The sequence below is a fragment of the Cibotium barometz genome, chromosome 1, assembly GCF_041138505.1.
Source record: "Cibotium barometz isolate CiBa-2024 chromosome 1, ASM4113850v1, whole genome shotgun sequence".
In the NCBI taxonomy this organism is placed as follows: domain Eukaryota; kingdom Viridiplantae; phylum Streptophyta; class Polypodiopsida; order Cyatheales; family Cibotiaceae; genus Cibotium; species Cibotium barometz.
The window spans coordinates 74972105-74998079 of NC_141046.1; the positions used below are offsets into that span (position 1 = coordinate 74972105).

Sequence of the window (25975 nt, forward strand, 5' to 3'; positions counted from 1 at the left end):
TAAAACTTTTAGATTTTTTTTTTGAGGGGGGGATTGCATGCATAAAGAAAAGCTTAATGTAAACCCTTATTCTGTGTGGAACATAAGGAATTAGAATTGATTGCATATGTTTGTGTAGTACGTAATAATGTGATCGTCATGCTCAAGAATGTTTTGCAAGAAAGGGACCTTGTGTCTTCTTTAATATGCCGTTTGGAATCGGTCAAGCTGCTGCCTACATGCAAGTTTTTGGTGGTTATGCTTCAGCTTGTCGTTTTTTTATAAAGAATGTTTTTAGAAATGGATAATTAGGCACACCCTCGAAACGGCCATGGCCGGCACGCCGGTGAATATCAGCTCGACAAGTGGATGCACGTTGACACGCAACGAAGCTCGGGATTGCCGAATGCCCACCTATATCGAAATGATCCAATTATAAGCTCTATATATATATATATATATATATATAGAGTCACACGAGGTACTCGTAGAGCTAAGCAAATTTCTCTCAGCATAGCATATACAGCAAAAACTACCTCAACGCCAGCATGGCCGCCGCTCGCTTTCTCTTCTTAAGTCATGTGGCTGCACTGGCCGCTGCTTCACTGCTGGTGGTGGGCAGCTTTGCGTCGGACCCGGAGCTCGTGACGGACTTCCTGGTGCCGGACGGCATGAACCTCTCCGACATCGACGCCAACTTCTTCACGTTCAAGGAGTTCCGGCACGGAGTGCAAGCACCCGGTGGAACCTTTGGGGTCAAGAAGGCCTTCGCCGCCCAGTTTCCGGCTCTGGCCGGCCTGGGGATCTCTTCGGTCATCTTAGAATATCGTCCCAAGACGGTGAACCCGCCGCACACGCACCCGCGCGGCACGGAGCTGCTGTACGTGACGCACGGCATCCTGCACGTGGGAGTGGTGGACACGTCGAACAAGCTGTACGTGCAGAAGCTGTACGCGGGCGACCTGTTCGTGTTCCCCAAGGGGCTGGTGCACTTCCAGATGAACTTCAACGGCCACAAGACGGCCAAGGCCATCGCCTTTCTCAGCAGCTCTAACCCGGGCCTCGTCTCCCTTCCCTCCACCCTCTTCGGCTCCGGCATCGACGCCTCCGTCCTCAAACAGGCCTTCAAGATCGACGACGACACCTTGGCCGCGCTCGAGCTCCCCTTCCTCTTCACGATCATGAAGGACGGGCATTAGGCTACCCCACCACCTTAGGACACCAAATGCATTTGGAATAACAAAATGTTTTCCTATGTTGAATAGGGCCCATAACCTTTGAAAAAAAGGAAAATTCATTAATTAGATAGAGGTCACACTTGAATTTAACCCTTTAGTTGAGTAACCTTTGATATTAAAGTTTTTTTTTTTGGAAAATTCATTTAGTAATAAAAGACTACAACCGTGCTATATATCGGTTTTTTTAAAAAAGAAAAACTTACCTTCTGTCTCTCATCGCAAGCAAATTGTAACCTTCCCATCAAGCGACGCGCATTTGAACAAATTGTGCAAACAATAATACATAAGCTTGTTTAAACACATGTTTATTAAAAAAAGGCCACGTCACCAGCGCGACCATCCGCGACGCGACTGGTGACGTGCCGGTCGAATGGGATGCCACGTTGCAGGGCACCCTGATATCTAATGAGAGCCATCTCTCTCATCACAAAAAACGAACCCCAATAGGGATCTCCATTTTTCCCTTATCATTCATAGCAGATGCGGAGCTTCAAATGTGCCTCTCACTGAACAAAGGCACTAGCATCAGCATGAGTAGATGCTCGTAAGTGTAGTGCATTGTATTGGTGATGGGTGTAAACCATGAGCGATGAGGCTGGTATTATTATACACAAAAATTTGCTTACATAAGCTCAATGCTTCAATCATCTCAGAAACCCTAATCTCTCTCACTGAGGGGGTCATCTCAAAAACCCTAATCTCAGGCTATCTTAGGGTTTTTGTTGTGTTTTTTGTCCATAGGAATTTTACTCTCATTTTTTTAAGAATAACCATGGAGGCATATTCTGGAGGGCTTCAATCACTTAGGAGCTGTGATTGCTTTTGTAAGTAGAGCCATTAGGAGTTGTGATTGTGAATTGGGGCCATAATGAGTGAAAAACTAAGAATTCATTAATTAGGAGATGCATACTTGAATTTAACCCTTTAGTTGAGTAACCTTTGATATTAAAGATTTTTTTTTGATAGTTCATTTAGTAACGAAAGATCACAACTATCCCAAATCACTTAAAAAAAAAACTTGTGTATCTCTCTCTCATGCAAGAATAAAGACCCCATTAGGGTCTCCATCTTTCCCTAATCATTGGTAGGAGACATTGAGCTTTAAATGTGTCTCTCTTTTTGTCTCCCTTCTTGCGCTCCATTTCACTGAACAAGGGCACTCGCATCAACGTGAGTAGATGCTCGTATAAGGGTAGTGTATTGTATTGGTGATGGGTGTAAACTATGAGCGATGAGGCTTGTACACACAGAGTCGCTTACACAAGCTCAATGCTTGGGTCATCTCAAAAAACCTAATCTCTCTCACTGAGGGGGTCATCTCATAAACACTAATCTCACGTTGTCAGGGTTTTTTTTGTGTGCCTTGGGGTTTTTGTTGTGTTTTTTGCCCATAGGAATTTTATAAGGGATTTGTTTAGATAACCGTGGAGGCAGATTCTGTAGGGCTTTAATCACTTAGGAGCTATGCCATTTTTTATTATAAGTAGAGCCATTTAGGAGATGTGATTTTTTATTATAAGTGGAGCCATTAGGAGACGTGATTTTTTATTATAAATAGGGCCATTAGGATTTGGATCAAAATGTAAAAAAAATTAAGGCTGATAAACTTTCACAATCTCCATTTTTCTTCCTCAAAATGAAGCTATGAACATGGCCTCATGTTTAAGTTGACATTAGAGCGCATGGGGGCCAAGACTCATGGCCTTTCCACTCGTTGTCGAAGAACCACATTGTCATTCCCTAAACTGACAAGAAATGCCACAACGACCCATCTCATTTGGGGTTGTGAAGCTTTCCAGCATTAATCCTCTTAGATTAGGTCTAGCATTAATCCTCTTAGATTAGGTTTAGCTTTTTCTATTTTTTGAAGGTTTTGAATTGTGTTTGTGATCTTTACACTCTCCAACTTTTCTTGGTTTACAAACTTGGTGGTCCTTTGCACTCCCAAATGGATTTATAGATCATTTTGAGCAATTTTTGAGGTGATACTTACCTAGGGAGAAGAAAACAATAGGGGCCAGCTGTGGGTATCCATGGCCGTGTTAGATAGTAAGTGATGTTGTTGCATGGTTAATATTCTCATCCATTCGAATGCCCATTAGATATTCTAAAGGACCTCTATTATAGGACCGTACTTAAAATTATAAGTGCCTTGGAAGTGATTACCGAGGGTGATTTTAGCGACATTAGATGTATTAAGACCAAAGGCGCACTGAAACCTGATGGCCACACTTGTGGATGAAGGGTTTCCCTAAACTCCAAGATCATGCTGAATACAAATTTTTACCTTGGGATGTGTAGAAATCAACAGGAAATTGTGACTAAATTTGTATTCAATTTTTTCTTATCTAGATAAATAGCTTATGTAGATAGTGCATTTTAAGCAAATGTTCTTCATGGCTAGCACACATGATTTTAAGTTTTTTTTGCAGTGCCCATTGCTGACAATGTACATTGTGTTGTTGGATGTTTTTGTCTTTCGGGCTGAGAGTATTACGAAATTAATAGAGAACATCGTGGGACCTCCACTTGCACCTCCACTTCCACCTCTACCTCCACCTCCACCTCCAATTCAACTTGTTGCACTTCACTACTACACCTACACCTCACAAGGCTTCTCATCAAATTCGATGTCATCTACTATCTTGGACTCTCAACTGGCCAGTAGGAGTCATCTTTGTATGGCTAGTTTTGGGTCCGATCAATTGTATACTATATATTACAGGAATATAGGAGATTGATTTTGTGACTCTTTTAAATTAGTCTTCAATTGCACTTGTTTTCCTAAACATAAAGTACAATATGCGCTTTTGTAAGAAAAAAGTACTAATTTTATATTAATCCAAGAACACTATGTACAAGTGAATTAAATGCTCAGCACACTTGGTAAAACACACATTTTGCAAAATAATGAATTGCATGCATTTGTACAATGTGAGCTAGATATCAAGTTGTTCATCAGTAAGGTGCACAAGGTTCCCATGGTTAATGAGATGAGGTGTTAAGAGGGGAGCTACAATATGTGTCATCCACACATAGATTTTGGATACCAAACAGCCAAAGCTAAAAATGGCACATGTCCCCAAAGGCCAGTTGGGCATGGGCCACTTGTAGAAGCTTCTGATTTCATTGGTACATGTTGAATGGGGTTTTCGGGGTATGGTGTAAATATTTTAGGGGGTTTTGGGGTATGGTAGGCTTCAATATTGACACCATACCCCAATAACCCAGTTCAACATCTACGATGAAATAAGGTAGGCTGCAAGATTGACATCATACCCTAATAACCTAGTTCAGGATCTACCATGAAATCAAAAAGCTTCTACAAATGGTACATATCGTAGCTGCCCTCTTAACACCACATCTAATTTAGCACATGTGTAGGCATCACATTTCCAAAGGTATGCTATTGTACACTGTCTCTCATACACATCAGCGGCATAGAATATATCTTATTTCTAGAGTCCACAAGGTCCATTTTGAACTTGATAGATTGGACTAGATGTGAGTATAACACAACCTCTAGATTACTCTCTAGAAGACGATATAGGTGGCCATCATCGATCTCTTTATAGAACAATCCCCTCACCACGAATGAATTCGCATAGATCACATCACCCCACCCGTCCTTTGTGGATTTTTTGACATGCTGCTTTTCTTGAGTGCACCACACAACATAGAAGTGTACCCCCTCGTCTCATTATCCTCTTCTACATTCACTGTGCAAAATTATCCCTAATGCATAGTGCATCACTAAGTGTGTCATGGTGTCCTTAGAATGCTAGATGTAAGCACATATCATCATCAACATCAACATACATGCCACATTGTGATGGAAAAATAGTAAAGTATTCCTAATTTCCATTATATTTCTTGTTTTTACACCTTCTTCATTATCCCTACATATAAGCACTATAATAACATGACAAGATTCTTACTCTGAGGTGAACCTATAGATGCAATGCATAGCATATGACCTTTCGATCTTCCTACAATCCCACATGTATGTTCTATGTACATCCCCTACCTTAATCTCCCAGAACACTCTTTTTGATGTTCCTTTTTTTTTCTTATACTTGTAGCTGGAGTATGCACCATTTGTCAAGTTGAGCTATAGAAAATGCAGCACATCTGATGCACAGTTCAATTTCTCTCCAGGTGGCTTCAAATGTTCTTATGCTTGCCAAAGATATTTTCACCATAGCCCCTTCCCCATCTTGCTCACCCTTGCCATGCCTAGAACTGAAGAAGTTCCAAGTCATTTCAAGGCCCCTAAGACCTTTATACCTAGCCACAAAGTAGAATGTTCTTATGGCTTTGAACTATGATGCTGCTCCATTGGACCAAACCCAATGTCATTGTAGTGGTAGTCCTTTCTTTTGTAACCACCCGTGGTGTAGCATAACACAATGCTGTATAAAACGCGTGTCATGTTGCTGATCATCTGAGATATAGAAGTGGACAATCTTTTGAACCTCGGCCGTAACATGAGCATATGTTATGGGTGTAAGCAAAAAGGGCTGGACAATAAAGGATTGTCCTTGAAAATGTTTTGGGCATGGCTTTAAAGTTGGGATTTTTGAGACATGTGCATATATACAATTTTTGAAGTGTATGTTAGTATATTTAGCCCTTTTATAATTTTGGTGAAGTGGGAATTTTGGTATATATGTTTATTTTACAATTTTGGCGACGTGGGTCTTTAAAGAAGTAGCTATAGTTTTTTAAATAATTGCTATAATTGTGCCACCCAAAGATAGTGGGGCTACAAACTGTGTAACTCCTAAGAACATGGGTGCCTTTCCTCCCTATCCACTCTTTCAAAACTTTACCGCAACTCTTTGTTTACCTTCTTCTCCACATTGCACACACCTTACGACTCACCTTACACAGCCTCTTGGCCAACTTGCTACAGGGTAAATGTACAACCCTTGCTACTCTCTCTCTCTCCCCCCAAATCTCTCTCTGTATCTTTCTCTTCTTTAGAGCTTTTCTCAATGTTAGATATGTTGGCTTTGACCTATCTACCTTTCCTAAACAAATGAAGTTCTAATGTGTGTGTGTGTGTGTGTGTGTGTGTGTGTGTGTGTGTGTGTGTGTGCATGCATGTGTGTGTGTGTGTGCGCACGTGCATGCGTGCGTACATGTGTGTAACCTTTAGAGCTATGGACACAGAGAGAGAGAGAGAGAGAGAGAGAGAGAGAGAGAGAGAGAGAGAGAGAGAGAGAGAGAGAGAGACCTGGTGGGTGGGTGTGTGTGTGTAGATCATTAAGTTTTCCATTTACTATATTGGGAGGAGAGGTTGGGGCATTTTGATCAAGACTCATACCCTAAAGAGTAATGCAAACTCACTAGAGCTCTCTCTCTGCATAATAGCTCCTGACTTGTTAATGTTTGTTGTCTTCTTTCTATCAGTTATTCCAAGGTAAAGCAATGATAGCAATCATAGCAGCAAGGTGGCTTTGCTCAAGCAAGTATGAATCTTTCTTTAGACCAGTTGTGCAAGAAGTCACTAGAGCTCTCTCTCTGCATAATAGCTCATGACTTGTTAATGTTTGTTGTCTTTTCTATCAGTTATTCCAAGGTAAAGCAATGATAGCAATCATAGCAGCAAGGTGGTTTTGCTCAAGCAAGTATGAATCTTTCTTTAGACCAGCAGTTGTGCAAGAAGTCACTAGTCCTCAAGCAAGGATGGATTTGTCGGCACTTCAAAGTGCTTGTAAGAACTCTCATTACACTACAGTTATCACTTCTTTTGTTGTATTAGTGTCATTTAAAATGACCAAATGCATGATTTTCTATGTTTCAAGGCCATATTGAAGATTTTCATGGTGGAAGAGATTGTGCACATTCAGGTGACAAGGATGGTGCTCAAGAGTCGATTCGACAGTATTGGGCTACAATGAAGAGAAAGAAGTGTCATAAGCATGTGTAAGGCCACAGCATGAGGATGACAATACGTCACTTGATGACAAAAAAATACGCAAGATTTGTAAGGTGGTTGCTGCTTGCTTTGAAGAACAAATAGTAGGGATGGATGTGGATAATCAGAAAAATATATTTCAAAAACTTCTTCTCCATCCACACTTCCCAACACTGCATGATGCATCATCATAAGTTGAAACATTTATGCTATCTAACATCCATCACACGCTTACACAAGTGAAAGTGCCAAGCAAAAATGATGAGTTCTTCCTCAAGTGATCAATCATCATGATGTTACTAAATTCTCAAGTTGGTGGATCCAAAGATGTGAATGTCTCTGAAGCTGTAAAAGTCCTTGGTATCTAGATGGAATGTTTAGCCAGCAATCTCTCGGTTATCTCAAGAAAAGCAAGGATCTTACCTTTAGCCATGTGCCAGATGCCACCATGCGGTAGTGTAATTGCAAAGGAGATTAAGGACCTTATTTTTGAGTTTTGGACATCTAAGACTTGTGTTTCCCCAAACAAAAGAGATGTGTGTCACCACACAATAGGGACGGGCATGAATGTGGAGCATCCTATTCATCTCCTTGACGATCCTCAGGTATACTTTCATAAAACCATAATTACAACTCTTTATATCATGTCAACACATATTGCAAACCTTTTTCTTGCATTAGCTCATTGCATACTCCTACTCAGGGTGTCTACTTGATGCAAATTTAGAGTGCAACAAAGCTCTATAACATTACTTCATAATAGTGAAAACTTTCTTTGAAGCTAATTTATAGAGCTTTAAAGCATTAACTTTACTACTTCAAAGCTTTTAGACATTGCTTTAAAGGACTGTCACAAACCTAAAAGAAATTACAACCTGCTTCAAAGTGTTTTTCACAGTATAAAACCCTTGATGCATAGTAAAAGTCCAACAAAGCTATGAATCATTACTTTTAGCAGCTTAAGGCTAGTTTTTCAAGCATTTCTAGAGAGCTTTCATGCATTTCTCTTTCCCCTCTAATCACTCTCCAAATGCTTAAAAGTAATGTTGTCTGTTTTACAAATCTTTACATCAATGTCACAAAGCTTTTAAGGCTATTTTATAGGGCTTTATAGCACTGTTTTTATGCCTTGAAAGGCTTTAAAGCATTGAGACGTGTTGATGAAATTTTGGAGGCTTTAAAGCTATATGATTATCCTCTAAATGGATATGGAAACAGATTTGAATCATGGAGACATAGCTTTAAAGCTTTATGTGAAATTTTGAAGACACCTTGAAAGCCCTTGACATAGCTTTTGTCCTTTGACATAGATGTCTAAGGTTATAGGTAATAACTTTAACACATTCTGACACCACTTGCTAGCAGTGTATTGGTTAGAACAAACTTCAGAGCAATGAGACTTGGATTTAGTTATTACAGTGCTTTAAAGGAGTTCTACACAACTTTTTACTCTCCCAGAGAGCTTTAAAGATAGTTGTTAGAGCTTTAAAGCAGATAGAGATGATTCAAAATAGATTGTCTACATTGTGTAGCTAGCACTAATGCACTTGCAAAATTTTGTCATCTCTAGATTCATGTGTTGACTGAAGTAGAATTTACCACCTTTTTATTTTTTTCATGGTGGCAATTGTAGCTTTATCGATGATTGTATCCATCAATTGAAATCTCCATTAGGACCTCAATGGAGTCTTCTTGGGCCCTTTTATTTGGCAGTTTAAGGAGTCAAACCTTTTCTCTTAAGAAGAAACGTTTTCTAATTAGAAGCTTCAAAACGGCTACTTTATTCGAATTTGAATTTTGGAGGGAAAATGGAATTTAAAATCTAGCGGATAAAACCATATCATGTAACATATCTATGGAAAGCTCTTGATGCGTAGATCATGGATCTATAATGTCCGCTCAAATCGGAGCTTGTATGTAGAAGTTATGGAGGTCCGAAAATTGTAAAATTGCCTCCCCCCTTTTTGGGGGAAAAAGTGCACCCTTTGACCACTCTTACACCTCTCTTACAAACCCAACATTTTAGTCCACATGGCAACCCCCCATTTGGCTATTCCTTAATCACCTTGATTAGGCTTGGGCAAATTAAAGGGCCCAAGAAGACCCCATTCACTACAAGATTTCAAGGCCTTAAAGCTGTACTTTGTTCGTAAGTTGAAGGATAGGCATACCTATTGTTGCATTGCACATGTGCATATGATTTTTTTGAAAGAGTCATTCAATCACATGCACAATGCACAATTTGGCATGAATGCAGTCATTTGTACATGTACTTGCGCTCTATGTGTGAGATGCTCAGTCATACAGTTGTAATTTAACTCAGCATGTATACAAGAGTGTGAATTATATTTGGGAATCGGTACTTTGACCAAAACCAAATTGGTCCACATTTTATAAATATAAATGTCTCATGGGAACATGTTCTTCATGCGGTGTGCACAAATTGCCTCTTTGTCCCCAAGAGATGGCTGAGAATAACTTGCTGCTCCCTGTTAAGATCTTTCAGGATATAGAGACATGTACATACAATGATTGGATGTTAAAGAAAAGAAAAGTTCTATTACATATAAAGATGCAATGTAGGGATATGATAAGCAGATTCCAATCTCACCTGAGATTATTCATCAGACAAACTTTATTTACAAGTGGTAGGCTGAGTAGTTTAAGGCATGCATATCACGTTTTCTAGGTGATGTTGTTGTTTTAGTCACATAGAATTTGCTGAGAATTACTCTTTTATGGAGTAGAATGAAATACGGTCCATGCATTGGGTATTATAAGTTATAACCAAGTCACTATTTTGGTGCATATATGCTATTATCACACTAATGAAGGTGAGGTGAAGAAGAGCACACATTGGTATTATAACCAGGTCACTATTTTGGTGCATATATGCTATTATCACACTAACGAAGGTGAGGTGAAGAAGAGCACACATTACTATATCATCTCAGACAAGAAGGTGCATGATACTTTATTTGTGCAACATTGCTTTCTTTTGCATGACGCATGGTTGAAAAGTCAAGGTGTTAAGTATAAGAGCCATTGGGTGTGGTTTGATGGAATAGCTTTGCAGTTCAAAGCAAAGCAACCATTCTACCTTGTGGGTAGATTCTTTGGGTTGACATGAATTGAGATGACTCGGAACTTCTTTGCTTTAGGTCATGGGAAAGAGGAACATGATGGGACAGGTGCTATGGTTAAGAAAGCACTAACATAGAGCAGTTCAAGTTGAATGGTGCAATTTTGAAATGTGTTACTTATGTGATAGTTTTCCTTACTAGGGCCAGATTGAAGCTGTTGAATTCAGTGAATTGGTCAAAACTTGTGTCTTCTGGGAAATCAAAGTACATGAGATGTAAAGATCACAAAAGTGGGACTATAAACCTATCCCAAATACATGCTCCCTACATTGTGTGAATGGGTATTCAACACTAAATCTTGCTCTTTAAGATGCAGGAGGTTGTCATGTTTTTGTGATTTTTGTATGCAAGGCTAGTGGAGAAGATGTGTCTAACAACACATGGAGAGTTGGCAGTACTACAGTAGAGTCCCAACAACAATGGAGGATAATGATGAGGATGAATAGGTGGAAGATGAAGAAGACGAGTTGAAAGATGAAGTCCCATTATTCTCATGTACTCACATTGGTGAGGGCCATTAAGTTTCCTATGGAACCAATGGTAAGTGAAAGGAAAATGTTTATCCTATCAGCTGAAGTTCATGAAGCCATTTACAATAGCATGCCATTTGAAGAAAAATGTTTATCCAGTAAAAGAGTATACAATTAGAGGTATATCATTTTTGCCAGAGCACATTACTTTTTGTGGAAAGCACTACAAAGGAGAAGGCAACGCTAAGTTTGAGAGCTTCCAGGCAGAGCAGGGCATGCAGGTTCTACACCCATCAATTGTCAGGTGTATTGCCTTCACAAAAGAATCTCCTTGGATCACTATTTTCCGGTGATACTCTTCTGAAGGTCCCCTTCAGATTCAGTGAGTTCACTAGAGCAATTTTTCGTTTGGATCGAGGATGGAGAAAACCCCCACCCGATAATATTCCTTTAAGTCATCTAGAGCTTTCTAAAATAAAACAAATAGTAATAACCATGCTACATATTATGCATGCCCTGGTGGAAGGCCTAGTGACAGCACATTTGGCAGGAATTGTACATACCGACCTACATCCATTCAATGTAGTGTTGGATTTTACAAAAGAGTTGAAGCCACGCATAGGTATTATCGATGGGGGTTACTGCTGAGAGTGCCCAAAAAATGGATGTCTCTCAATTTTGTATCTGAAGCAGACAAGAACCCTGAGAAGGTGGCAGAGGCGGTCTCCTACGCAGACAGAGAGCGAAACAAATGACCGTGGATAGCCCCGAAAATTTTTGATCCGTTTTTGGCAGATGCATACACTCCTGCATCTGATGTTTTTGCTTTAGGGTATCTATTACAAATTTTATATGACTTTTGGTAGAAAGTACAAGAGTTGTGGATGGGCAATAGTTCCTACTACGACAAAGTTACCATGGATACTATTATTTATAGAGTAAAAAATTGGATGTGTCTACCTAATCGCGACGAGCGAAAATCTATTTTGCAAGTAGTGGAATTTTTTAGATCACTAAATACTGACCCGACGAGGGCACAACGTCCTCTTGTAGAGCTATCGGTGTCATTCACCCCAATTTTGTAATTTAACAGTATCAGGAGATTTAGTTTCAAGAATGGCTCTTTGTTTGTCTCTCTTCAAAATTTGATATGTGCGCACTGTTTGAAATATCACTCTCTCAGGCTCCGTTGTTTGATCCCTCCTGCTCCTCGGAGGGATGTCTAAACCCTAGGGTGGGCTTATGTACCACACTATCTTGGGTCCACATAACTAGGCAACATTCATAACACTCGCCCAAACCAGCAAGTTCCAAGTTCCCAATAGTAGGAGGGATACCTTGGGCCAACTCCTCGCTCGCTTACATCGCCGCCCGGCTACACAAGCACGAGAACAGGGTTAGCATCGAGGCAGGGAGAAGATGTACATGTACTTTAACTTAATCAAGATAGCAACACAATTGTTTAACTAAATCGTAGGATACATTTTGACCTTGCATGGGATAGTGAAATTAGAGAAGAAGCCCTTCCAAAACCTTGTAAAATCAGAGTAGCTTGTGAACCTCTCATTCTTTTGAATCATATCATCTCTATACAATGTGAAGACCTCTATTTATGTGAAATTATCAAATAAATGAAATCTACCTGTAGTTGCCATGCACTCTATATGGTATCTGAAATAACACTACATCCAAGTCAAAGAATTTTGACCTGTTGAACCAATTGATAAAGATGGATCCAATGGTGTTAACCTACCCCACTTTTCAAATATGAACTTCACTCTTTCTAGCTGCATATTTCCCAAGATTAAGGTGAGTTTGAAAGCAGCCCTACAAACCAAATCACTGCCGAAACTGTACTCAAACTTTCCCTTATAGCAACAAGGAACCAATAAACCACAAAGGAATACATCTTGATCCGTATTGCTCATACCAAAGTAGCACATATGTATTGCCTTAAGCCTCTTCAATCCAATCTTTTCTAAACATTTTTTTTTATAGCACTCCTCATTGATTACTTCTCTCAACTGCTTGTTTACACATAAGTAATCTCTACATTTCTTTCCATGGTAATTCATGCCACAATACAATGATGACGATGTTAGCTGATCCATTAAATTCACATCGTCACCCATGGTACTATCATTTCCATTTGAATGAGGTGAAGTGATTAGATTATATGAAGTTCCAACTTCAAATGATGAGAAAGATAGACTTGGCGAGTGATATTTACTTGTGCCTACATTTTTAGACAAACTTTTTCCATTTCTTTTTGCCCTGTCTGACAGAGAATAAGAGGAGAACAATAGGCCATGTGAATGGGATAATGAAGAATTTGTGGAACCACCAAATTGGCTATCAAACGGGGCAACCAACGGAAATTATCTACTCATGGTGCTCCTCAACACATGGACTTAGACTTGAGAAATGATAGATGGGAACTTCCAGTAAACAAGAAATAGGTAAATAATATGTAATAAAATTCTAGAAATTTTTAAGAAAATATTATTTGTGGATAATGTTAGATGCTATTTTTAGTAGAGTTGGCTTCTTTAAGAGGTAGTAGAGGCTCATTTTCTCATTTCCATTCTACAAGAAGGAGAGAAAAGGAGACTAGCAAGAGGAGCGACATAACCAAAACTTGCAATTCAAGCCACCACCGATTTTTATGAAGATGGCCAAGTAGCTCAAAACACTCTCCCCCAAACAAGATTTCATTTGTAAAATTTTATGTATATATATATTTTTTGAGAACTTTTTTTCACACAAACAAAATGTTTAAAGTAAAATTTCATATTATTAAAAATTTATCTTGATTCATTCATAACTAGAACTTATAAAAAAGGCTTGGACCTTTCGTTAGATAAAAAATCTCTTGTAAGACCAAGTTTAGATGTTTGACAACCAAGCATTACTACTACATTACCCCAGTTTGGATGTTGAACATCCAAATTGAACAAATTTGGATGTCCAACATCCAAATTGAATAAATGTGGATATTCAACATCTAAATTGAACAAATTTGGATGTCCAACATCCATTTTGTTTCCATTTGGATGTCCAACATCCATTCTATTTCAATTTGGATGTCCAACGTCCATTTTGTTTCAATTTGGATGTCCAACATCCATTATGTTTCAATTTGGATGTCCAACATCTATTTTGTTTCAATTTGGATGCCCAATGTCCATTTTGTTTCAATTTGGATGCCTAACATCCATTTTGTTTCAATTTGGATGCCCAACATCCAATTTGTCACAAAAAAGGATGTTGCTCATCCTCTTCATTGCATTATGAATGTAGTACATCTAACTTAAAGCAAAAATGTAAACTATCACACCGACCTGTTTGTAACCATTTGGATTTGGGACATCCAATTTGTTGTAACCCTAACCTCTTGTTCTTTGATGTCACCTATTATGGTTGCCGACTTTTATAAGGACCTTGGTTATTCTTTTTCTAAGGGTATACTTGACCTTCATTCTAGTTGTTGTATTGTTGTATGTTTGGACATTTTACAAGACTAGTCTTTGCCCTCCTTAGGAGGTTACCTAACTCTATACATATAGTTTTGTAAACTGTGTTGCCACAATATAGTTGTGAATTTGGCAAAAGAATATCCTTTATTGATACCTTGGATGCTCACTAGTAGTGGACCTCCTTAATTATTTTCTTGGTTTCTCATTGGCATAAAACCTCACTTATATCACTCTAGGTTGAGTTTTGTGGTAATTTAGATGTTGAACATCCAAATTTCTACAAAAGTTCACAAGTTTTGTGGCAATTTGGATGTTGAACATCCAAATTGCTCTACAAAGTTTGCCTCTCTCCAAAAAATACAAACGCATCTTCCAAAAATACTTCATGTTTTTCTAAAAATAAAGGCCACCGTCGTGTGCTGCCTTAGCTCCATCATCATGCTGCCATTTTTCGAGAGCTGATGTTGCCTACGCCACCTACATTGAGAGTTTTCGTTGCCTACACCATCTATGCCGTCTGCTACTACCGTTGTCTATGTTGCCTACACCATCTCTTGGGAGATTCACTCACAGTAAAGGGGGGCATCACCTACGTGAATGAACCTCAAGAAAACCCCCTATATATGATGCTCATAAGATGATAACACCCCCCCTATTTAAGCTTATAAGGATACCTTTAAAAATTACTATGGCATCCCCCCTATATATGATGCTCATAATATGATAACAGCCCCCTATTTAAGCTTATAAGGATACCTTTAAAAATGACTATGTCACCCCCTTCCTTATATCTATGTTTTTTCTCTAGCATTTACACACCCCCTCTCCTTAGATTAAAGTATGTTACTTTGAGCCTTATTGAGTGAACATATGACATATCCTGAATGTTGTTATACCCCTCCCCATCCCCCCCTGAGGCCTCCTCCCCCTAACTTAAATTTAAGATTTAGTATTCACCTAAATACATGACCTTACCCCTAACTTATAAGCTTATGCCTCATTTCAAAAACCCCCCCTCTTGTACACTCACGTGATATCATAAGTTTTCTAAGAGTAAACCCTCGGACACCATCTATGTTGAGAGCTACCATTGCCTAACCATCTACGCCATCTATTGCTGTCATTGCCTACATTGCCTACACTGCCCTACTACGTCGCCTACACCATCTACACCTGCTCACACCATCAACACTAAGAGTTGTTTGCTACCGTTGCCTATGCCATCTACACCATCTATAATGTCTACACCTTCTGTCATTGACGTCTGTTGTTATAGTTATTGTCTGTTACCATTGCGTACGCCGCCTACACCATCTACACTGTAATGTCTACACCATCTACACTCTACACTATCTACACTATCTACAACATCTATACCATCTACGTTGTCATTGGAGTCTTTCCTTAGTCACTAGCACCGTCTACACCGGCTACGCAGCTGTAGTCTCCAACCTTGTTATGTTTGGTGGTTGCTAAACCGCTTTGTGCTACTACCCACTTGCTAGACCCTTATAACTATGAGCATGTTTGAATTTCACAAAGCATTATGTATGTTTTTATTTAAAATTTTTTCTATATTTTTGTACCTAATGTTTTGGTTGATTTATGCCTTTTGGTTGATTTATGTTTTTGGTTGTGTTTTTGGTTCATTTATGCCTTTTGTAACCTAACTCTTAATGTGTGGTTCCTTGGAATGCGATTTTTCTTTTAATTTAGGGGAAACGAAAGTAAGAACTCAACAAAAAGAGTGAATGAAGAGGAAAAAGGGTTTGATTCTCCCACCGCAAGAAGAGACCGTAAAAAAGAAGGCCATAAAAACAGGCTTTGAACCAATAGGAAATATTACTTTGGCTTCAACCTTACCAAAGAATAGGTCATTGTTTTCTTCATCAACAAAAACATCCTACCTCGGGATAAGAAAGACTTAAGTGTTCGATATTCTCAAGAGCCACAGAAGGCTCTAGGATCAACTACCACCTTTGGAACTATATACAACTTTCCAAAGGGTTCTTCCCATGACAAGGCAAGTAAAGAACCAGTTTCAGCTTCTCCTATGTTTCCTAGTGGTGGAGAAGAAACATCTCCTTCTCAAGAGAATTTTGATTTTGATAATAGAGAGATGATTGCTACTAAGATAGATCCAAGACCATCCCAAAGGAGTAATATCAAAACAACGAGCTACTATGTGGCTTCCTCACAAGGCTACCAAGGTTTTATTAATGCTCCACCTTAAATACCCTCCCTTGCTGGTTCTGATGTGTCAAGGCATTCATTTCTAAATCATGAATGGTCTCTTACTTTTCAAGATAGCTCATTGTTTTTTGTGATTGCAAAACTTAGTAGTGTACATAAGCTTAAATAAGGTCAAAAGATTTGTGGAAAAGCCTTGAATGCTGACTATATAGAAGAAGATGAAGGAGAATAGATTCTTCTTATAGTTGTTGCAAAGGATCATGTAATTGATTTTCTTATATAGAAAGGAAACCTTGAGATTAATCAATGTGGCCACACCTTTAACTCTCTTTACTACTTTGTGGAACTTAGGTAATCTACTTGCTGCTTTGGCACCTTTTCTACAAGCACAACCAACACAAGGTCCAGCAAAAGCTCAAGTTTTCACCACACTAGCTTATCAAAGTAAGCAAGATATTGGAGCTTCATCTAGGGATAGAAATTGTTCTAAACACGATTTCAACGCTCGATCACCAACTTTAGAATCTTCCATCTCGGAGGATGAAGATGAAGACAATGTTCCTATCACACCTGGAGTAGAGATGAGCTCAGGTATTATAGCATCACAAAAAAAATGATATGAGGGAAAAAATTAAGAGAGAAAAATTAGTGGAGAATGGTAGGATTCTTAATCTTCACATTCAAAAGATTGAGCGGCTGCCTATTGATTCTCTTACTACAGGAATAAGGTCAATGGAGATTAGAGAGCCACACACTGTCCATGTGGACAATTTCAAAAAAAAGATGAAGCAATCCATATGCTACTATTGTTCCTTTTTATTGTACTTGTCAATTTAGCACAGTATCCTAATAGATAGTCTTTTGATATTTCAAATATTGACAAGTACACTTACTATGTCATTGGGGGCTCCCACTCTGCTAAAGAGTGAGAAAAGAGCTGCATATGGAAAACAAAGATAGCCCCTTATTTGATCGAGTAGATTGTAAAGTGTACGTGGGACTTAATGTTGATGAAGAAAAGCTATTAGATAGGATCACAACAACGATAATGACTATCGGGCCAAGATGTCTTTCACTAAGTGAATAAAGTTCTTTCACCCATGAGTACATGGACTGTGCTGAGAAGCGTGACAAATATCCTTAGAAGAAAGTTCCTTCAAGAAGTTGGAATTATTATGGAGAAGGAGAAGCATTCATATGGGATATGAAAGTATGATCGACTTTTCCAACTAGAATTCTGTACTAGTGAGATTTGGGATGCTCAAGAAAGAATCTTTACCATGTGGGAAAGAAAAAAATTGAAAGGCCAAATATCATCAAAGAAAATTGATGATTCAAGTGTTGTTTCAAAAGCACATAACAAAAAGGTACGCTTCACTATAGAAGAGCTTCCAAAAGATATGAAGTTAATGCCTTGGTGATCCCCTCAAGGTATCAAGGATGAGAAAGTAATTCTTTTTGCCTTGAATGCGGGTAATTGGGAAGGAGCTTACACTTGATGAGATGGGTGCCGAGCTCAATAAGTAAGTTATGTAGTTTTATTTGTGAATTCTTTTAACATAAGGTTTTTTTATTTCTGTATTTATTTGATTTGTGTTTTCTAGTCATAAAGTTTTTATGAAAATCCAAGCGGTGATGATAAATAAGTTAAATTGCAACTCATGGGAGGAAGTATGAGAACAATATCCAGAGCTTACAAGCTTTCCTTCAAGAGTTCTACTTTTCTTTTAGAGATTGGGTATGTTTCATATTTTATAAATAATAGTAGTTTTATCTCATGTTTCTAGAAATTTTTGAAGTCTTTTTAAAATTGCTTTGCTATGGCTAGTTATTTTTAATTACTAACCACCAATATTTGATTACATTTATGTAGAAATACAAATAATGAAGTGTTGGTGAGTAGAGATGCATTATTAATATTTATATATACATGAAGGTGGATATTGAATATCCATTTTAGCACTATCTAGATGTTTACCATCCATTTTGTGTTAAAATGGATGTGTCAACATCCAAACTGGCACAAAATGGATATTCGACATCCATTTCATTTCAAAATATATGTTAAACATCTAGTTTCTTTTAAAATGGATGTATAACATACTTTCTATTTCAAAATGGATTACAAAGGAATTAGTATGAGTAAAGTTTTTCTTTGTTGGTTTTCTTAATGCATGTTTTGGTTTGAGCTAGGTTCTTGTGTCTGATAATTTCTAAATGTTATTTGCATCAAAGTTGGCTATTATAGTTTAAAACATTTGTTTATTTTCTTTAATGATAGAAACTCCTCTCAATCAATACCAAACAAAAGAAGAGATCAAGCTCTACTAGTGAGGATAGTGATTGTCCTCAACAGTACATTGTACATTTAAATCATGCTAGACATGATAAAGAGTGCTTGCTGCTTAGAAATATTGTTCCACCAATTGAAGAAGAGCTGCATAGCCCAGGTACGAAGCATTGGTAGGGTGTCAATCGGGTTTTCTGCTATTTGCAGGGTACTTTAGTATTTTGGATTGTTTTATCCAAAGGGGGGTGAGTCACAATTGCATGCTTTTAGTGATTCAAATTGGGCTGGATGTTATGACACACGAGTTTCCACTAGTGGGTTTTGCTTTTGCCTTGGTGATTCATGTATATCATGGCTCAGCAAGAAGAAGCCTACAGTGGCCACTTCCAACTGTGAAGCTGAGTACAGGGCAGCTTTTATAGCTATAGTTTAGTGTGTGTGGCTCAGACGTCTTATGGCTGATTTGGGTGTTGGACAATTGTCTAGTACTATGATTTTCACTGACAGCCAGAGCGCATTAACAGTTGCAAGGAACCCAGTGATTTATGCTCGCACTAAGCACATTGAGATGCATTACCACTTTGTTAGGGAAAGACTCTTTGCAGAGTAGCAGAGATTAGCTTGGTCTATGTGCAAGCCTACATATGACAACATGGCAGATTTATTCACGAAGGCTCTTCCTCGTCGTCGTGAAAAGTTTGAAGCCTTTTGTAAAGCTTTGGCGCTTATTGCCTTTTTAGGATTGATCAGCCATACCTTGTACATGTTCACATTATCACTCCAGGGGGGATTTGTAGCATTATATGGTAGTGATGTGTGTGAACACACTTAGAACCGTCAGGGCACTTTTTCCCTCACTAGGAGGTTTTTTCCCCTGTGCATATGTACACCCCCTTATCTACTCATTTTGGGGTGTGTACTTATCTTTTGTATTTGGCACACATTTGTTCATTCTAATCTAGTAAGTTTGTGTGCTCTCAAGCTTCTCTATCTTGTGTGTGTGCATTGTTGCAACCCTAACCCTAATTCTAACATTCGTTATAAGCTTTTTCAAGAGGTTCAACGTAATTGAAACCGCAAGTACTTGATAATAAGAATTATTAGAATCACACTGTTCACACATATATTCTTATTACAAAAATAATGTTTATCTGGACAAATGTAAGTATGGATATTCTTGACAATGGATGAGATCATAGAGAGACACTTGGTATAATATGCATAATTGTAGCAACAACACTATCATTCAAATACATCATTGGAAGCCAGCATTTTCTATACAAGGGCACATGGAGTTCAAAATCGGCTTGTGCCTCTTGACCCCATGACTAAAAACATACAGGTTATTGATGTTCAAGTAAAGTGCATGGTGAAGTTCAAACTATAATTCCAGTTGCATATAACTATACACTTGTATAGCTCGGAATAGATTTACAAAATAACGATATAGGTGCTTATATCTATGTAAGTTCTCACATTTGTATTGCTTATACACTTAGGTGCCAAAGAGATAATGGCATGTAAGGATCTAGTAAATTCTTCAGTTTCATTTATTCTTGAGTAACACTAAATGTATTTTAGTTAAGTAGTATTCAATAAGTCTTTAATTTTTATATACAATATATAAAACCATCTTTGTTGGGCTCTTATAGATAATGTTCTATGGTGCTAGTGGTGCAAGCTCTCTAGTATCATCTACTTATGGTTCTTGATCATTACTATTTGGTTATGGGTTGGACTCCTCCTAGGACTTGTGTTCCTAGTGTTGTGGCTCAGACTCTTATTTTGGCTGCTCCTCCTGTGCCTCAGGTTCTCATGTTTGCTATTCCTCTCATGGCTTACAAACAACAATCCTGCTTAAGTTCTATCTCGGGTAGCTCAAGATCATGTGGTTCTGTCTTGGGCCCCTCAGGCTCTTCCATGACATGATGCTCCACTTCTTTTGGCTCTCCCTTAGGCTCTTCTTCAGGCTCTTCCTTGGGTTGATGCTCCGGCTTGGATTTCATTTTGTTTCGTCTTTTAATCTTCTCTAGCATCTACAACTACCATTGATGTAGTTTCCAAAAGTTTTAATATCAATTTTGAATGAAACAATTGTATTTCCTCAAGTTTTATATCTTTAACCTGTAATGTAAATATATATATATCTTTAACCTACAATTTTGAATGCAACAATTATATTTCCTCAGGTTTTACATCTTTAACCTACAATTTTAATATATAATTAGTAATAAAGATATTAAAAAAACCTCAAGTTTTATCTCTTTAACCTACAATGTAAATATATACTTAGGTTTTATGTCTAACGTACAATTTTGAATGGAATAATTGTATTTCCTTGGGTTTTATATCTTTAACCTACAATGTAAATATAAAATCAATAATAAAGATAAAAAAATTTCCTTAGGTTTATATCTTTAACCTACAATGTAAATATATAATTAGAAATAAAGATACAAATTTTTCATTATGTGAAGTTTTATGAGGAAATGTAATAAGGGTTACATTGAGTTGTATTGCATTAAGGGAGAAGATTCTTGAAAAATATGCTTTGTATTAAAAATTGTTCTCCATCTTGCAAAAAAACACGTCTTGTTGCTCTACTACCTGTTTAATTTGAGCTTTCACTTAGTGTGCATGATGGCATGAATTTCGACTATCAAATATTGAATAGTGATATACTTGTATTTTTATATACCACCAATTCTCATGCAAGCTTTCATCCTCCATACAAAGTTCCAATATAGAAACTATTCTCTTACAACAGCTAAAAAACATTGATGTTATAAGTAGTGTCACCACTTAAAGCAATAAAAAGTCATAACTTATGCTTATGTCTACTCATAATATTACATCTAGATGGGAATTTGGTGCAAAGTTCAGAGAGTATGTTTGATGTTGTCCTAAGTCAAGCACTGCTAGACTTTAATGACTCCTATTATATAATTATATCACATTAGATGAAGAAAAATATTTGTATAAAAATGCTCAAAAATTATAAATAGATAAAGCTCTCAACCACATACATTTAATGGTAGGAAAAAATGATGACTGTTGCAATTAAAGGGTCAAAATAAGTAAACCATGCTTGGCAACTCAGTATCTGTATAGTTAGATGATCTTAGCAAAGGAGATATAAGGGGGTCCAAATAAAAGCAGATAATTCATCACCATCTACAAGATTTAACCTCATGCATGTAAAGATAACCTTGTCAATGGCTTCTACACGAACCATTTTCAAAGCTTGGATGCTTTCTCTTTCAAATCTAAGTATACTAAGCTCATCATCTACATCAAATGGAGCACCAATGTCTTGTAATTGCACTACATTATGCATTGCAATTATTGGTATCATTTAGTTCTTCTTCTTTCTTGGCTTCTTGTTCTTCGTTCTTCTTAGCTTCTTCAGCCTCAACATGAAACCTTGTGTCTCTTTTGTGTGTTACTTCTATAATATTTACCTCATCCTCCTTAGGCTTCCTTGCATGACAAACTACTAGGATGTTTTTCATTTTTCTATTTGTAACATTGACATGGTGTAAAATCTTGTCATACTTATATCTCAAAGTTTTGAGAGTGTTTATATCCTTTTCCATTATAGTCACCCTATGAGCATGTGCTATAAGAATAAAGATATCCTAAAACCACTCAATTAAGAAATCCTTAGTTGCCTCCTATAAACACAAGAGTGTAGTTGAGAATGGTATTAGGGCCAAAAACGAAAAAAAGGGCCCTTTAAGGTTTTGATTAAGACATTAATTAGTTGAGGTTTTAGTAGATCGAGACCTCCAAATTTGGCCATTTAGAGGTACTTTTGGAGTATTTAGACGGGCCAAAATAAATGTTAACACTCCTTAAATCATGGCAGAGGTACTTTTCAGTCATTATTCTCAGTGTTATTTGAAATTTTAAAACATCTATTGTACAAATATTCCCACCAAAACATGTCCATTTTTCCTCTCATCATCATTTGAGTGCTCTCTTTTTCTTGCTCTCTCTCTCTCTCTCTCTTCTCTTCTCTTCTATTCTTTTCTATTATACCCTTGCATAGTGGATTATACTCTAATGTCTATCACTAACTCTCTACTCAATGTCTATCACTAACTCTCTACTCAATGCAAGAGAATGCAGATACAAACTTGCTATTAATATAGATTAGGTCTACTCATCTTGGAGAAGATGAGGCAAGCAGACTACGACTAGAGGGATGAAAACACATTGATTTGTGGGTGGATGGAAGTATTTATCCCAATTATCCTTCAACTATGGTAGACCTCCTCCATTTGTAAATGTTCATTACTTGATTAGATTTGTTGGAGATGGTTTTGATGGTCTGCTTGGTTACTGTATGAAGTTATATTCTGCATCTTCTATGTGCTCAGTCCAAATGCATCAACTGAAAGAAACTTTATAAACATCTCAGAAAACTATTTTAGAGCTTTATGATAAGATTAGAGAGCTAGAAGCTGTAAACCACTCCTTCAAAAAGAAACTAATAAACTTTGAAAGAAATCCCAGGAGGATTCAGAGAGAGGAAGAGAACTTTAAAGATATAAGTGAGTTGTCTGAAAGTAGTGGGGCTAAAAAGAGGAAGAGAACTTTAAAGATATAAGTGAGTTGTCTGAAAGTAGTGGGGCTAAAAAGAGGAGACTCAACCTTGCAAAGAAATGTGTCTCTCACATTTCAGGTATTAATATCCGTTGAAATGAGGAGAGAATCAAACTTCTCATGGAAACCATGAAAAAAGGCAGACCTGATCAAAATTCTTCAATCTTCAGAGAATATAAATTTGAGAGATCTTACTCTCAAAGAGTTGGTAAGAGACTAAAGGACTATTGTGAAACTAGATGAAATAGTAGAGACTTGTGACACTGTGGGTATTAGTCGCAAAGGTTACCAAGCTCTTTCTAGATTATGGTTCCAAAATCTTAGATGCAAGAGAATAAGAGCTTTTGGTTTGCCAAGATCCCTTTTAGTTTCTACTGCTAGGACTGCTATGAATCAAAAAAATTTGAGTATTTTTGGAGAGTACATACATATTGAAGGGATAATGCCTTATGAGAAGCAAAAGAAAAAGAGTACATTTATCTATAATGCATTCAACAATATATGGGTGGATCTTAGAAAAGTACAAATTGCAATGGTGCACATGTATAAAATTACTATAGAAGAATGTGGTGGTGTGCTAAAGTTCGTATTGAAGCTGGATGAGGCACAGATCCAAAAAGGATAAAAGATGGAAAGAGTGAGCATATCTATTATGAACAAGGCATTTGAGTACAACAATGGTAGAGGAGAGGAACCAGAACATAAAATCCAGTCGGAGATGAAGCTTTGTTGGGTTGGTGCACGTTAGATACCAACTGAAAATCATCAAACCCTCAAATGGTTATTTTCCCACATAGGTATCCCTAATATCATTCAATCCCAAAGTAATGGAGATATGTTCATAGTTGATGGAGTTGGCAATTTCAAGGTGGAATGGCATTTGGGTGCTGACTTAAAGACTATCAAATGTATGCTTGGAATATGTAACGGGGCTAGTGTAAAGTATCCTTGCATTTATTATATGGAAGGTATGGGATCAAAAGAGTGGAGCATTTTGTGACCAGCAAGGAGAGTCCCAATGAGAGACTTTATAGATCTGAGTAAGTTCAAGAATAAAGAAGACATTTGGGATCCCATTCTTCCTATCTCTCTTAAGAATGTTCACATATGCACTTTGCATGCAGAGACGAATAATTGACAAGCTTCTGAGATTGCATCTTGATTATGCATATTCTATTAAACCAACATCGTTGGCAAATCAATGTATTGATAAATGTGAAGGATTGTTATAAAAAATGGGCTTTCATAGGGGATCAGGTTCATTTAAGGAAAGATCCAATGTATTGATAAATGTGAAGCATTGTTATAAAAAATGGGCTTTCATGGGGGATCAGGTTTGTGCGCTTTTGCCACACAAGTCGTAGCTGGGGACTTGCCGAACACCGTATGCGAGCCACGAATGGCTGCAAGCATACAACCAGGAAAGAAGCTCAAACAGAAAGCAAGGGTGTGTCACTCACCGCTGTAACCACCGCCGTGAAGGATTCCTGCATCGCAGCAATGAAGGAGGAGCCGCCGTCGCCGCTCTACCGCCTCGCCGCCATCGTGCGGCTACACAGTGCTCGATCGCTCTCTCACTCTCTCTCTCACTCTCTCTCTCTCTCTCTCACGTAGGAGAAGGAAACCAAGGAGATAAGGCAAGAGCACTCTTGTATTCAACACATGAGAATGAGGGTTTTAGGGTTACATTTGACTCTTATAGGTGACTTGGCCGTTCACACATGGGCGCCCATACATGGCCGGTCGATCCTAACCCTTATCCTATTGATATTCAAGGTGCGCCTCTCATCGGCGATCACCCAATCCCTTTATCCTTTGCATATGGTGCCGACAAGCCCGGCCCATGACTCAGAATAGTTAAACTAATTACATGACGTAAAACATAGTATGTCTCAATGTCCGTCATAGGTTAACATGCCCCCCTTCCTGATGTAGATTCTGTCCTCGGAAGCTATGGTATGGTAAGCTCGATAGGATTGTTGTGGTAGACCGTCTGCAAAACAGGGAAGTAGAGTGAAAGTATGCTGGAATTCAAAAGATATAAAGTGTATAAATTCAAGCATGTTAGACCACAATGGATGTTGCTATGAGAACTTAGTTTAAGGGTCACATGAATGAGCTAGTGTAGTAAATTAACAGGAGTTTAAAATTATTGAAAGTAAATCAAGAGTTAGCAAGGTGTCAAAGGTTAATCAAGGTTTATAACTGGCCTAAGTCAAGAAAAATAACCAAGCTTAATAAATAAACAGATGACCACATTGTGTCTACTCTAAGAACAAGTTAGTACCACGAGCCTAGGGACACAAGAAACATCAGAGTTATAGGAGCCTTTTGGCTTTATTTCTTTATGCACATGACAATTTTTAAACACAATGGTGACCTTCCTAAGGCAAAACTAACATCGATCCTGGTACCATGTTTAACACAAGGCATTATCCAGGAATCTATTAGTTCACCTTAGGCAAGGCTACCCCCTACCAACCAAGGCATCGGTCTGGAGTAGAATACTCCTCGCCTACCAAGTATCAATAAGGCGATAGGCCAACATTAGAGCACATAATAGACTTGTATTGCCATTTATTGTAGGTTTTTTTTAAATATATTTATTTCTTTTGATCTTCGCTCCTGAACTGTAATGTGTTCTTGTATTCTTTC

General features: G+C 37.9%; 1 protein-coding gene across 1 annotated transcript; it reads left to right on the forward strand.

Annotated features, from left to right (window-relative positions):
- Positions 1 to 527: 527 nt before the first annotated feature.
- On the forward strand, positions 528 to 1178 carry LOC147642413 (germin-like protein 9-3). Its single transcript, XM_086808947.1, has one exon. It carries the CDS (start codon positions 528 to 530, stop codon positions 1176 to 1178), a length of 651 nt encoding a protein of 216 aa, XP_086665073.1.
- Positions 1179 to 25975: the final 24797 nt, after the last annotated feature.

Excerpts from the sequence above, each read along its gene's own strand:
- LOC147642413 (XM_086808947.1), top strand. The coding sequence starts at position 528 with ATGGCCGCCGCTCGCTTTCTCTTCTTAAGTCATGTGGCTGCACTGGCC.